This window comes from Bufo bufo, chromosome 4 (genome assembly GCF_905171765.1).
Source record: "Bufo bufo chromosome 4, aBufBuf1.1, whole genome shotgun sequence".
In the NCBI taxonomy this organism is placed as follows: domain Eukaryota; kingdom Metazoa; phylum Chordata; class Amphibia; order Anura; family Bufonidae; genus Bufo; species Bufo bufo.
This window is the reverse complement of record NC_053392.1, coordinates 2,895,286-2,910,616: the sequence shown is the minus strand read 5'-3', so window position 1 is coordinate 2,910,616 and position 15,331 is coordinate 2,895,286. Positions and strand designations below refer to the sequence as shown.

The following is a 15,331-nucleotide window of genomic DNA, read 5'->3' as shown; positions in this document are numbered from 1 at the left end:
GACTTCTCTCATAGCTACAAGAAGACTAGAAAACCCTGATAGTGATGTGAGAGCATGGTTGTGGAAATGTTCTGGGACTGCTTTACTATATCAGCATCCGCTTATCATCATAGACTTCACTTTGAATTCTGCATTGTACAGAGTAGGTTGGGTGGCACTCTATACAGTCTCTCAGGTACTTTAGGGTCCCAAAACCCACATATAGGAAAGTATTCTTCAGCACTTCACAGTTGCACTGAATGCTAAATATATTTTTATTTAATCATTTTGAATATAATTCACATATGACATTTTTGATAAAAAAAACTTTCTCAAACAATATGAGCAAAACAAAACAAACAGTATGTAAGTAATACATATGCATTACTATATGACACAGTAATGAATTAGTCACAATTCCCATGAAATGAAGGAAATTACACTTAGAGATCTTGATGTTTAATATGTTCACATAAAGTACAAATGAATGACCTGATGGGGTAAAAGTATTCATTTGCTCTTAAACCATTATCCATATTCTGAACATGAATATGGTTTCTCTCCTGTGTGAATTTTCTCATGTCTAACAAGACTCGATTTTTCTCTAAAACATTTCCTACATTCTGAACAGGAATACGGCTTCTCTCCTGTATGAATTCTTTCATGCATGACAAGACTTGATTTTTCTCTAAAATTGTTCCCACATTCTGAACATGAATATGGCTTCTCTCCTGTGTGAATTCTCTGATGTCTAACAAGATAAGATTTATTTGTAAAGCATTTCCCACATTTTGGGCATGAATATGGCTTTTCTCCTGTGTGAATTCGCTCATGTATAACAAGATCTGATTTACTTGTAAAGCATTTTCCACATTCTGAACATGAATATGTCTTCTCTCCTTTGTGAATTCTTTTATGTTGATCAAAATTAGATTTCTGGGTAAAACATTTTCCACATTCTGAACACGAATAAGGCTTCTCTCCTGTGTGAATTCTGTGATGTCTAACAAGTTGTGATTTGCTTCTAAAGCTTTTCCCACATTCTGAACATGTATATGGCTTCTCTCCTGTGTGAATTCTCTGATGTCTAGCAAGTTGTGATTTGCTCGTAAAGCATTTCCCACATTCTGAACATGAATACGGCTTCTCTCCTGTGTGAATTCGCTCATGATTTAAAAGATCAGATTTATTTACAAAAGATTTCCCACACTGTGAACATGAATACGGCTTCTCTCCTGTGTGACTACTTATGTGTAAAGTAAGACCTGAGCTATATCTGAACTGTTTTCCACATTCCCCACACTGAAACATTTTACCCCCTTTCTGCCCTATATTTAGGGTAATAATCTGTGATTGATCAGGAGAAGGTTCCTCTTGATTAAAGGGATTATATGATGTATCTGCACTGTGAAGTCCTGGATATAAAATCAGATTCATGTGGTTTTCTCTTGAAGTGCGCTGCACGATATCCTGATCTTCTTCCTTATAATTCCGTGATAACATGGCGTTTCCTTTAGGCTTCTTACTGGGATTTCCTGTTAGGATTAAAAATGGATTTTGAGATTTGTTCTTAAAACAACAAAACAGATACATTTATAATATTCCAATGAGGCTGGATTCACATGAGCACGTCATGAACGCATTATCCATCCATATTAAGTATGTATGTCCTGGCCTGACCTCAGGTTTAACTGACCCAAACTCACAGCATCAAAGGGAGTAATGATGCTATGAGGTTGATGTCAGTTAACCCGATAATGCATCCATAACATGCTTGCATACACCTGGCCATAGGCTGGAAACACACCAGCACATTTAGATTAGATTCGTTTTTTGGGTCGAAGTCAATAGAGCATCCAGCGGGAACATGTCCTTTATTTGTTTTTTATTTGTCGTGAAATCCGCAGTAGAAATTCGATGCTGACACTCGGACTTGTGCTGTGTTTCTGTAGTAGGCAGGCTTAGCCCAAATCAGGAAAGTGAATTCACAGATACGGAGACAAGCAGGTCACTTTTCTTCTCACTACATGGTTAAATTAAGCACTTGCAGAAACATCTACTAGGTAGATTTCTTTGAAAACAATGGATGATTCTGCATGAAATACAGCACTGAATACATCCTGAAAACTGGGCAAAAGGAAGGTAATCTCAACAGAAACAAACATTATAAATCCAGGATTGTGGTCTACACTCAGTGATGTGATGCAAATCTAAAATCTAAAGCACAACCCAGTCTGACAGTCAGGCCTCTCCTCTGCCAACATACTTAGCCCTTCAATATCATAAGATTTTCCAGTGCTCCTTCCCCAGGGACAGAAAAACAACATGGAAGACAGAAGAATCCACTGGATTACAGTTAGTGACACCCGACATCAAAATAATACAAAAAGGCAGATTTATTCCGAAAAGCAGAAAATCCCAAAGTAGAGTAGAAACTATATAATATAACCTCTTTTGTGTCAGTAAGGAACATTTACAGAGTAGAAGTAATGTCATACATATTACTTTTATTTTCCTTACTAATATACACCCTGTACAGAATTATTAGGCAAATCCTCTTTATGCATGTTATCTTACTCCAAGCTGTATAGGCTCGAAAGCCTACTACCAATTAAGTATATTAGGTGATGTGCATCTCTGTAATGAGAAGGGGTGTGGTCTAATGACATCAACACCCTATATCAGGTGTGCATAATTATTAGGCAACTTCCTTTCCTTTGGCAAAATGGGTCAAAAGAAGGACTTGACAGGCTCAGAAAAGTCAAAAATAGTGAGATATCTTGCAGAGGGATGCAGCACTCTTAAAATTGCAAAGCTTCTGAAGCGTGATCATCGAACAATCAAGCGTTTCATTCAAAATAGTCAACAGGGTCGCAAGAAGCGTGTGGAAAAACCAAGGCGCAAAATAACTGCCCATGAACTGAGAAAAGTCAAGCGTGCAGCTGCCAAGATGCCACTTGCCACCAGTTTGGCCATATTTCAGAGCTGCAACATCACTGGAGTGCCCAAAAGCACAAGGTGTGCAATACTCAGAGACATGGCCAAGGTAAGAAAGGCTGAAAGACGACCACCACTGAACAAGACACACAAGCTGAAACGTCAAGACTGGGCCAAGAAATATCTCAAGACTGATTTTTCTAAGGTTTTATGGACTGATGAAATGAGAGTGAGTCTTGATGGGCCAGATGGATGGGCCCGTGGCTGGATTGGTAAAGGGCAGAGAGCTCCAGTCCGACTCAGACACCAGCAAGGTGGAGGTGGAGTACTGGTTTGGGCTGGTATCATCAAAGATGAGCTTGTGGGGCCTTTTCGGGTTGAGGATGGAGTCAAGCTCAACTCCCAGTCCTACTGACAGTTTCTGGAAGACACCTTCTTCAAGCAGTGGTACAGGAAGAAGTCTGCATCCTTCAAGAAAAACATGATTTTCATGCAGGACAATGCTCCATCACACTCGTCCAAGTACTCCACAGCGTGGCTGGCAAGAAAGGGTATAAAAGAAGAAAATCTAATGACATGGCCTCCTTGTTCACCTGATCTGAACCCCATTGAGAACCTGTGGTCCATCATCAAATGTGAGATTTACAAGGAGGGAAAACAGTACACCTCTCTGAACAGTGTCTGGGAGGCTGTGGTTGCTGATGCACGCAATGTTGATGGTGAACAGATCAAAACACTGACAGAATCCATGGATGGCAGGCTTTTGAGTGTCCTTGCAAAGAAAGGTGGCTATATTGGTCACTGATTTGTTTTTGTTTTGTTTTTGAATGTCAGAAATGTATATTTGTGAATGTTGAGATGTTATATTGGTTTCACTGGTAAAAATAAATAATTGAAATGGCTATATATTTGTTTTTTGTTAAGTTGCCTAATAATTATGCACAGTAATAGTCACCTGCACACACAGATATCCCCCTAAAATAGCTAAAACTAAAAACAAACTAAAAACTACTTCCAAAAATATTCAGCTTTGATATTAATGAGTTTTTTGGGTTCATTGAGAACATGGTTGTTGTTCAATAATAAAATTAATCCTCAAAAATACAACTTGCCTAATAATTCTGCACTCCCTGTAGCGCCGACATATCCCTGAGGGCTGTACAGACATTAGCATCACAATGTCCCCAGTGGAGCTCACAATCTATGCTCCATCTCAGTATGTCTATGAGAGGAGAACATACAAACACCATGCAGATGTTGTCCTTCGTCAATTCCAACCCAGGATCCCAGCGTTGCAAGACACCGGTGCTAACCACTCAGCCACCGTAACCACGCTAACCACTGAGCCACCTTGCTGCTGCCCATATATAATGCACAGCAGCTTAGGTATAACAGACATCATTTGGAATTCCCTTCCTCCATTCATTATTCCATACCTGTGGTCACATCTCCTGGAATGTCCTCCTCCACCTCACTCTTACACGGGGGATCGCCCATCATCCGCTCTTCTTCATCCTCCACTTTAATATTTAATATCAGATCTTCCCCATGATTTGTCATCTGTAACAATTTGTAACATCTGTAACAATCTAACAGATCCGCATAAGAGACCCCCACCATCTATGACCCCTCTATGACTGCAGGACCCCCCTATATAGATGTGTATAGGGCTCAGCTCCATCTACCTGATGGTTCTCTGGGAGCTTCTCCTCTGCACCGTCCGGGGAATACAGAGGACGGGGACATCTCTCGGGGGGATTTCCTTCTATGAGTCCATCTGTAGGAAACACACAGGGACAGGAGAGATTATTACATGTGATGATGAGATGATGGGAGTAGTGTCCAGGTGACCCATGACAGCCCCCCTCCTTACCCTGCTGATCACCCCATAAATCCGTCTCCTCTTCTTCTTCATCTTTAACCTCAACCTTAATATCCATCAGATTTTCATCCTAAAGAAGAAAGGAAATTATTCCTTCTGGAAACCTCCATGATGACACCTGACCATGAGAGTTGATCCTCCTCCCACCAGACAGGGACGGGAAGCTTAAATGGTTCCTCCTCCGTCTTCTTCTCAGTGACTTCTGAACCTGACAGGCCCTAGAGAGAAGTAAGGAGACATCCTCTTCTCTCTCTCATTTGCTCAGCTGAATATTTCTATATGTACAATTACATTTCTCTATTTTTTATATTATAATGCTAGGAAGTTACATGGTGGCGTGGTGGAGATTTAATGGAAAAGGAATTACCGCTAAGGCTAATTCGGCTTTTCCGCTTCACCCTCCTCTACGGCACCTGACCATGGTCCCTAGTGCAGAACCTTGTCCCAGTCAATCACAGGAGCACAGAAGCAGAGCCACAGCGGCCCTACCAAGAGAGAACTAACTGACACAGCACAACGTAAAATGTACAATTGGAGGTCTATGAGCATGGTGACATATTATATAGGTCCGGGCAGAGGCACACTGTCAGATGCCACCACCAAATACTACTCTAATAAACGTTTGAGAGGGACGCAGTACTGGATCCCAAAGACCGGATACAAAAAGTTACCTGCGAACAAGACATCACCACACTACAGAAATGCAGGAACTGTCCATTGTGGATAGAAATGGTCTTCACCTAGGGCAAGGGTGGGCAACCTGCGGCACTCCAGCTGTTGTGAATATACAATTCCCAGCATGCTCCATTTATTTCTATGAGAGTCTGAACAGAGGAAGAATGCATGCTGGGGGTTGTAGTTTCACAACAGCTGGAGTGCCACAGGTTGCCCACCCCTGATCTAGGGTCATCTCTCCAATCGACCTTAGGCACTAGAATTCCCCAGCTTTACTGGGAAAGTCCATAGATAATGATCCTTGCCTCCAGAACATAGACGCAAGCTGAAAAAATGGTACAAAGCAGATGGGGATCCGCTGTGTCTACTGAACAGACCTGACTTGGGGCTACTCCTAAGGTCATTATCTAAGTGGCCTTCCAGTCTTTATCTTTTAACCCACTCACAGGGATATGGACACTGTTGCAGTGGAACCTCCAGGCTGCTACCTCTTGCAGTAGCCTCTGTTCAGTAGACAGCTGACCCATGTGGCAGCAGAACACAGAGAGAGCATGTAAAACCGGTCGGGCAATCCGACGTCAGGGCAGGCAGAGTTTGCACAAACCAAAGTAGGTATGAGGATCAGGACAGGCAGCTCAGGGTTAGTACAGAGATCAGGATGAGGTCAAGTCAGGCACCAAAGGGTCAAATCCAGAGTCAGGAAGAAGTTGGTACATGGGAGAGCAAAACAAGACAAGTAGCGTTCCTTTTCAGGAGAACTAGAACGTATTGATCAGGCAGCTTTCCACAAGGGAGGGTGTCTCAAGTACCCTAGGGTAGCCAACAGACCCTTAAAGGTCCAATACGCGCACACCCAAACCTTACCCAGCCAATGGCTTGGGCAAAGCAAGAAGTAGGCTTTAGACTGAATAGACTGGACCGCTGGAGGCCAGAATTGATAGGTGGGTGAGCAGCCATGCCCACCGAGAGGAGTGGAACAGTAATGGGCATGGACTGCAACCATAACTACAGTGGCTAGAGGCTGGATGTTATACACTGTGGCGATGGTAGATTGCATGGCTAGAGGCTGGATGTTATACACCTGTGGTAATGGTAGACTGCATGGCTAGAGGCTGGATGTTATACACTGTGGTAATGGTAGACTGCACGGCTAGAGGCTGGATGTTATACACTGTGGTAATGGTAGACTGCATAGCTAGAGGATGGATGTTATACACTGTGGTAATGGTAGACTGCACGGCTAGAGGCTGGATGTTATACACCTGAAATAATGATAGACTGCATGGCTAGAGGCTGGATGTTATACACCTGAAATAATGGTAGACTGCATGGCTAGAGGCTGGATGTTATACACTGTGGTAATGGCAGACTGCATGGCTAGAGGCTGGATGTTATACACTGTGGTAATGGTAGACTGCATGGCTAGAGGCTGGATGTTATACACTGTGGTAATGGTAGACTGCATGGCTAGAGGCTGGATGTTATACACCTGTAATAATGGTAGACTGCACGGCTAGAGGCTGGATGTTATACACTGTGGTAATGGCAGACTGCATGGCTAGAGGCTGGATGTTATACACTGTGGTAATAGTAGACTGCACGGGATCACGTGGTACGGTTTGGTCACTGGTTACCAATATGTGACTGTGACGAATACCAGACCTCGTGCCCTCTTGATGTCACCTACGTCGAGCTCATGAGACGCAGTATGGTCACTTGTTACCAAAACGTGACGTTACGCCCTCCAGAGGAGCAGGTAAGGTCAGCTTGGTACAGTTTACACAGACAACTCTTGTTCACGCGGGCACAGAGAGACAACGAGCTGAGAGAGCCTGGTCACTGCCGCAGTGAAACAGCGTTTCCTCAGCCCGGGTATCTGCCACCAGCTTCTCATTTGATATAAGCCCGGTCCACTAACGGGATTATATAGGGTGAGTAACCAACCCGCAGTAGCATATAACTAGGCCGAAACACGGACGTGGGGATTCGTGATCAAGATACAAGATAGCACAAGATTAAATAATATATTTAATCGCCTTAAGGGCACACTAGATATAACACTATACACACGGAGAACATACACAGTGGTCTGGGGTTACAGATACAGGTGATATAGGTACAACAGGGTTAAGCAGAGCAATAAGTCAGTTACCGGGTAAATGAAAGTTCCTTTGGGTTATGAGGGTGTAATATTCCTTGACTGCAGTCACGTGGGGGCAGTGACATCAGCTGGTTCCCGGTCTCTCCAAAAATATTGGCACGATGTGACCCCCTTCAGAAAAAGACACCGCCCGCTGGCTTGCATGGGCTTATGACCTGTAGCCGGCCGCTCCCCTCCCCACCTTTGGGTAGGGTCCACTCCTCCTTCTCTGGTGCTGGCAGAAAATGACCCATAAAACCCCTTAGGACTCATAGCCCCAGACCAGAATGTCACAGGAAGATAGTTCCGGGCCCAATTGATCCGCCTGGGTTCCCGCTACAACTGCAGTCCAAGCAGGGTACCGTTATTTGGTTTCTGTGGGGAGATATGTATATCTCCCCTCCCGGGCATCATAGCATCAAGCCAAAACCATGTGGATGTTTGGCTTTGCCCCAGGATCGCAAAAAGATAACCGAATTATGCCTGGGATGGACGGACAAGTCATAATTCCTTATGAAATGTAGGTGCCAACATGACTGGGAGGTATTATTGATCCTGGGCAAGGGCTGAGACCTCCTGCTGGGGGTTTTCCTGCAGGATTAAGTAGCCTCCAACCTGGCTGAGGTGTGACTTCATCCACCTGGGGCCTCCTTGAAGCCTGGACCCCTGGGGCTTCCTACCTTGCTTGCTGACAGCAGATGGCTCAGGGTGAGAACATATTTTGCATGTACACTGACTCTGTACATGCCAAAAGGTGAATCAAATGACAATCAGGGCTGACAATAAATGATAATCCATATTCCTCACAGTGACGTTACGCCCTCCCTGGGAGTACGCAAGGTCAGCTTGGCACAGTTTACACTGACAGCTCCTGTCCACAGAGGCACAGGAAGTAAGAGAGGGAGGTCCACGCTACCTTTAGCGTGACACAACACTCGCTCACAACCCGGACAGCTGAGAGAGGGTCCTTTCATTGCCCGAGTGAAACAGAGCACTGCCACCAGATTCTCGTTAGATATAAGCCCGGTCCACTAGCGGGATAATATTGGGTCAGGGACCAACCCCAGATGGCGTACAATGATATGCCAAAACACGGACATGGGGATTCGTCATCGAGATACAGAACAGCGCATTCATTTATATATTTAACGGCTGGGTTCCGGCTACAGGTGGAGACCAAACATGACGCCGTTATTTGGTTCCTACTAGGAGTTCTCTGTATCTCCTCTTCCTTGAACCCTACCAGCACAAGAAGATTAGGAGAACGTCCGTCTCTAATCCAGGTTCGCAGATATGTAACCGGTTTATTTCTGTGATGGACGGTCAATTGATAATCCCTTATTAACTCCCGGTTCAATGATGTCTGATGGATTTGAGTGATCTATGTAATTGGCTCAGACCCCCACAGGGGGGTTTTCCTGTAGGATGAGTTAGCCTCCATGCTGGCTGAGTGGGGTGTGAACTGTAGACATGTGGTCTGCTTTGAAACAGGGCCACCTGGGGGCCTGCTTCCTCTGCTAGCTGACAGCAAATGGCTCCACATTCCTCACACCTTCCTTCCCGACAATCCTCTGCTCATCAGTGGAGACATCATGCAGAGATCTCCTCCACAGTATAGGCTGCAGTGATCACTAATGCCATCCCTCATCCTCATACAGAAGCGTTCCTTCCTGACAATCCCCTGCTAGTCAGTGGAGACACATTTACATGCAGCGATCTCCTCCACAGTATAGGCAGCAGTGATCACTAAAGCCATCGCTCATCGTCATACAGAAGCATTCCTTCCTGACAATGCCCTGCTTGTCAGTGGAGGAGACGCATTTACATGCAGCGATCTCCTCCACAGTATAGGCAGCAGTGATCACTAATGCCATCCCTCATCCTAATACAGAAGCATTCCTTCCTGACAATCCCCTGCTCGTCAGTGGAGGAGACGCATTTACCTGCAGTGATCTTCTCCACAGTATGGGGAGCAGTGATCACTAATGCCATCCCTCATCCTCATACAGAAGCGTTCCTTCCTGACAATGTCCTGCTTGTCAGTGGAGGAGACACATTTACATGCAGTGATCTTCTCCACAGTATGGGGAGCAGTGATCACTAAAGCCATCGCTCGTTTACACAGCACCATTTGCCGCCGGCAAACAATGGTTTTTGTGACTGCATGAATGATATGTTTACCTGATGAGCAAGCATTCCGCTTGTTCAATGGTTAATCGCCAGCACCTCTACCCCACCATATAATCCTAACCTATGAACACTCGTTAGAGATTATCTGGCGGATTCTCAGCCAGTGTAAAGGGCCCATAAGTCCTTTCCAAACAACAACTCCCCGTGAAATGGGGCGTTAGACAATGTCATTTTAGAGGTCACACCCCGACCAGGATGTAAGCCATAAAGCTCTCCTGAAGCCGTGGTCCTCGCTGTGAGTCTTACAGAGGTGGCCGCGCCATCAGAAAGGATGTCAACGGCTTATAGTAACGGAAGGAAAAGAGCCAATAAATATTTATAGGAGCATTCTCTTATAACAGTGACTCCATAGACCTGACCACGGACGGGGCTGATAAGTTAGGCTTTAATAAAGCGGATGCAGCATCTAGTGTCCTTCCTAGAGAGGAATCTATCCTTTCATCCAAAAGATCAAGAACTGTTCCTGGACAATTACACTAAAGACATATCAACTTCAGGACAATCTTCTTCATCAAACAGAAGCCTATGCCACTATTTTAGGAACAAAACTCTAAATGGTCTACTATCTAGGACGTTTTGACCTAGCTGTTAGGAGGTGTTGGAAGCAGTGGTTATGTGAGGGCACACACGAAGAACAGGCTCCGGTCGGCCCAGACAGACCACCTGTAGAGAGGATTATTTGACCTGCTGAAAAGCATGAGCAACTCCCATAGTTTCATTATCCACCATCCAGACACAGGCGACCCCTTCATTACCACCCCTGACTCTGCCTGGACCATTTGTAGGAGCTTAGCAGAAATAAATTTGATGTCATGCCGCCCATTTTATGTCCTGCCACTGACAGCCAGCCACCGTCGCCTTCGTTTGTAGTGGTGTCATGAACAAGACACTGGACTACAGACCTGTACCATATCATCTTCAGCAATGAATCCAGGTTCTGTTTGGGATCCCATGACGATCAGGTTGGAGTGTGGAGGCCTGGTGGTGAGCGCTTCAATCCAGCCTGTAGAGCGACGCATTGCCCTACTGTTGGTGTGATGACATACGACAGTTGGCTACCCCTAGTAGTGATACAAGGACACTAAAAGTTCAGCGATATGTGCAGGACATCCTGCCGCCACATGTTCCTCTCATGGCAGGGCTGACAACTGCTGGTGTGATGATCGGGGGAGCCATTGCATACTAAAGTCAGTCACCCCTAGTAGTGATACGAGGACACCAACAGCTCACTGATGATATGTGCAGGACATCCTGCCACCACATGTGTTCCTCTCATGACAGGGCTTTCATTTTTCACCAGGATAATGCTCGCCCACACACAGCAAGTGTTTCCCAGGAATATCTCCTCCAGATTACACTTCCTTGGCTGCCCGGTCACCTGATTTATCACCAATCCAGCATTTATAGGAGCAGGTGGGAAGCCAGTTTTGGCAACATACGATTGTGCAGAATATGCAGGCCCAGCTGTAACATCTGTAGGTAGTTTTGCTGCAGGATACCATACATGCCCAACTGTATCCCATCTTGTATCTCATCTTGTTTCCGGCCTAGAGGCTATATCTCTTCTTGTATCCAGGCCAGAGGCCGTATCTCTTCTTGTATCCAGGCTAGAGGCCGCATCTCATCTTGTATCCAGGCTAGAGGCCGCATCTCATCTTGTATCCAGGCTAGAGGCCGCATCTCATCTTGTATCCAGGCTAGAGGCCGTATCTCATCTTGTATCCAGGCTAGAGGCCGTATCTCATCTTGTATCCAGGCTAGAGGCCGTATCTCATCTTGTATCCAGGCTAGAGGCCGTATCTCATCTTGTATCCAGGCCAGAGGCCGTATCTCATCTTGTATTCAGATGGCTAGAGGCCGTATCTCATCATGTATCCAGGATAGAGGCCGTATCTCATCTTGTATCCAGGCCAGAGGCCGTATCTCATCTTGTATCCAGGCTACAGGCCGTATCTCATCTTGTATCCAGGCTACAGGCCGTATCTCATCTTGTATCCAGGCCAGAGGCCGTATCTCATCTTGTATCCAGGCTACAGGCCATATCTCATCTTGCATGAAGGCTAGAGGCTGTATCTCTCTTTGTATCCAGGCTAGAGGTCGTATATTTTCTTGTATCCAGGCTAGAGGCCATATCTCTTCTTGCATGAAGGCTAGAGGCCATATCTATTTTTGTATCCAGGGTACAGGCTGTATCTCACCATTTATCTATGTTTAGAGGCCGTATCTCATCATGTATCCAGGATAGAGGCTGTATCTCATCTTGTATCCAGGCCAGAGGCCGCATCTTATCTCGCATCCAGGCTAGAAGCCGTATCTCTTCTTGTATCCAGGCTACAGGCCGTATCTCATCTTGTATCCAGGCTACAGGCCGTATCTCATCTTGTATCCAGGCTACAGGCCATATCTCATCTTGCATGAAGGCTAGAGGCTGTATCTCTCTTTGTATTCAGGCTAGAGGTCGTAAATTTTCTTGTATCCAGGCTAGAGGCCATATCTCTTCTTGCATGAAGGCTAGAGGCCATATCTATTTTTGTATCCAGGCTAGAAGCCGTATCTCTTCTTGTATCCAGGGTACAGGCTGTATCTCACCATTTATCTATGTTTAGAGGGTGTATCTCATCTTGTATCCAGGCTAGAGGCCGTATCTCATCTTGTATCCAGGCTAGAGGCCGTATCCCATCTTGTATCCAGGCTAGAGGCCGTATCCCATCTTGTATCCAGGCTAGAGGCCGTATCCCATCTTGTATCCAGGCTAGAGGCCGTATCCCATCTTGCATCCAGGCTAGAGGCTGTATCTCTTTTTGTACCCACGCTAGAGGCCGTATCTCATCTTGTATCCAGGCTAGAGGCCGTATCTCATCTTGTATCCAGACTAGAGGCCGTATCTCATCTTGTATCCAGGGTACAGACAGCCAACATGGTCCTATAGCCTCCTTTCCCAATAAATTTCTTTCCTCTAATATTGTGATCACTTCCACTTATCATCATCATCACCTCACACAGAGAGAAAGGTCCATTTCCACATCTCCTTCTTGGAGTCATAATTTCTAACAATGAGTGTATTTTTATATTCCAAGTCATCATCAGATAAATCAGTCAGAGAGGGAAACTGGACAATCATTATCGGAGGAGAAGACAAAAGAGGAGGAGGTAGAAGTGCTTCTTCCTCTGTGGAACCTGCAGTAAACGGCCCCCTAACTCTGGAGTCCTCTGTATACCACAGCGCTGCACACATACACCACACTCACTGCCGGCCACTTACACCAGGCTCCACACATCACAATAAACCGGATGTCCACAGCCCAGAGTCAAGGTAGAAATAACCCTCCCATCGCTGTCTGAGAGCGTCTGTCACCTTCACACTGGAGCCAGAATCTCCAGCCGATCACAGCCTCCAGACCCTGCTGACGTCACCCCCCGGAGCCGAGAATCTCAGGCAGCGGAGGAGAAGACTGGAGGGGCTCCATGAGTGTCCAGTCACCGCTGAGCCTCAGAGAGGCTCCTCACCTCCACTGGTGCTCCAGAGGAGCAGGGAAGAAAGGTCTGCGGCAGGCTCCATTACACAAACCTAAGAGCCCGAGGTAAGTCTGAATGTCCGCAGCTGCTGCCATGTGAAGATGATGTCCTCTCCCCACCTGAAAGGACAGGAAGACACAGAGGAGAAGATGCTTTACCCTCACTGCCCCTGCCTGGTGGGAGGAGGATCATCGCATGGTCAGGAGCCGTCCTGGAGGAGGAAGAGGGAAATGTAAAATGGTCTTTGGTTCAATCTCTTTCTGGTCAGATTCTGGGGAGACTTCAGCTCCATCTACCTGATGGTTCTCTGGGAGCTTCTCCTCTGGACAGTCCTGGGAATACAGAGGACGGGGACATCTCTCGGGGGGATTTCCTTCTATGAGTCCATCTGTAGGAAACACACAGGGACAGGAGAGATTATTACATGTGATGATGAGATGATGGGAGTAGTATCCAGGTGACCATGACAGCCCCCCTCCTTACCCTGCTGATCGCCCCATAAATCCATCTCCTCTTCTGCTTCATCTTTAACCTCAACCTTAATATCCATCAGATTTTCATCCTGAAGAAGAGAAATGTAAAATGGTCTTTAGTTCAGTCCCTTTCTGGTCAGATTCTGGGGAGACTTCAGCTCCATCTACCTGATGGTTCTCTGGGGGCTTCTCCTCTGGACAGTCCTGGGAATACAGTGGACGGGGACATCTCTCGGGGGGACTTCTCCTTCTGGAGTCAGAACCTATAGGAGATAACACACAGACTAAATACAATACTGAGTGCCACAAACAGGAGGAGGAACTCTGCTGTCAGCCGCCATTTCTGGGGAGCTGCTGGTGGATTAGGGTGGAGTTAATGGCTATAAATTCACTGAGAATACAAGAGCTCCCGCCTCTCCTGACTAATGATGGATAAATGGATATTTTGTCCTGATCTTCTGGTTCTCCAGGGGGATAAGCCGCCCCCTGAAGTGTCCGGCAGCAGCTTCCTCCAGTCTCCTTGTAGAGGACAGACATGTGTACGGGAAATCCATGAGGAGGCAGGAGATATGAGCAGGATCAACTCTGCTGCACTTAGCACCTTTGACTCTACTATATCTAGGAGGACTGAGCTCCACCACTGTGCAGAGGGAGGTAATAAATCATTTCGGAGTTGTCAGCAGCCTCCTCACCTCCCTCCCCTCTCCATAGACTTCTGTGTGAGGCTGAATGAAGGGAAAGAGGAGGAAAGAACCCGGGAGGAGGCAGAATTAATAAGATATACAGTACAGACCAAAAGTTTGGACACACCTTCTCATTCAAAGAGTTTTCTTTATTTTCATGACTATGAAGGCATCAAAACTATGAATTAACAGATGTGGAATTATATACATAACAAACAAGTGTGAAACAACTGAAAATATGTCATATTCTAGGTTCTTCAAAGTAACCACCTTTTGCTTTGATTACTGCTTTGCACACTCTTGGCATTCTCTTGATGAGCTCCAAGAGGTAGTCCCCTGAAATGGTTTTCACTTCACAGGTGTGCCCTGTCAGGGTTAATAAGTGGGATTTCTTGCCTTATAAATGGGGTTGGGACCATCAGTGGCGTTGAAGAGAAGTCAGGTGGATACACAGCTGATAGTCCTACTGAATAGACTGTTAGAATTTGTATTATGGCAAGAAAAAAGCAGCTAAGTAAAGAAAAACGAGTGGCCATCATTACTTTAAGAAATGAAGGTCAGTCAGTCAGCCGAAAAATTGGGAAAACTTTGAAAGTAAGGGCTATTTGACCATGAATGAGAGTGATGGGGTGCTGCGCCAGATGACCTGGCCTCCACAGTCACCGGACCTGAACCCAATCGAGATGGTTTGGGGTGAGCTGGACCGCAGAGTGAAGGCAAAAGGGCCAACAAGTGCTAAGCATCTCTGGGAACTCCTTCAAGACTGTTGGAAGACCATTTCAGGTGACTACCTCTTGAAGCTCATCAAGAGAATGCCAAGAGTGTGCAAAGCAGTAATCAAAGCAAAAGGTGGTTA

The 15,331-nt window shown here is 45.8% G+C and overlaps 1 protein-coding gene across 2 annotated transcripts in view; it reads right to left on the bottom strand.

Moving 5' to 3' along the window:
* LOC120998322 (zinc finger protein 501-like) overlaps nt 1-15,331 on the bottom strand; it is a 56,838-nt gene that overhangs the window by 30,406 nt on the left and 11,101 nt on the right. Inside the window, exons 2-6 of one of the 2 annotated variants that reach the window (XM_040428983.1) lie at nt 13,961-14,055; nt 13,803-13,881; nt 13,616-13,707; nt 4,353-4,476; nt 352-1,514 (exon numbers count right to left, since the gene is read on the bottom strand). In XM_040428983.1, the coding sequence (XP_040284917.1) occupies nt 508-1,514; nt 4,353-4,476; nt 13,616-13,707; nt 13,803-13,881; nt 13,961-14,055 (1,397 nt within the window). In that variant the 3' untranslated portion in view covers nt 352-507. Of the gene's footprint in view, nt 1-351; nt 1,515-4,352; nt 4,477-13,615; nt 13,708-13,802; nt 13,882-13,960; nt 14,056-15,331 lie in introns of those variants that run through there. The other variant, XM_040428981.1, reaches the window with a different exon arrangement.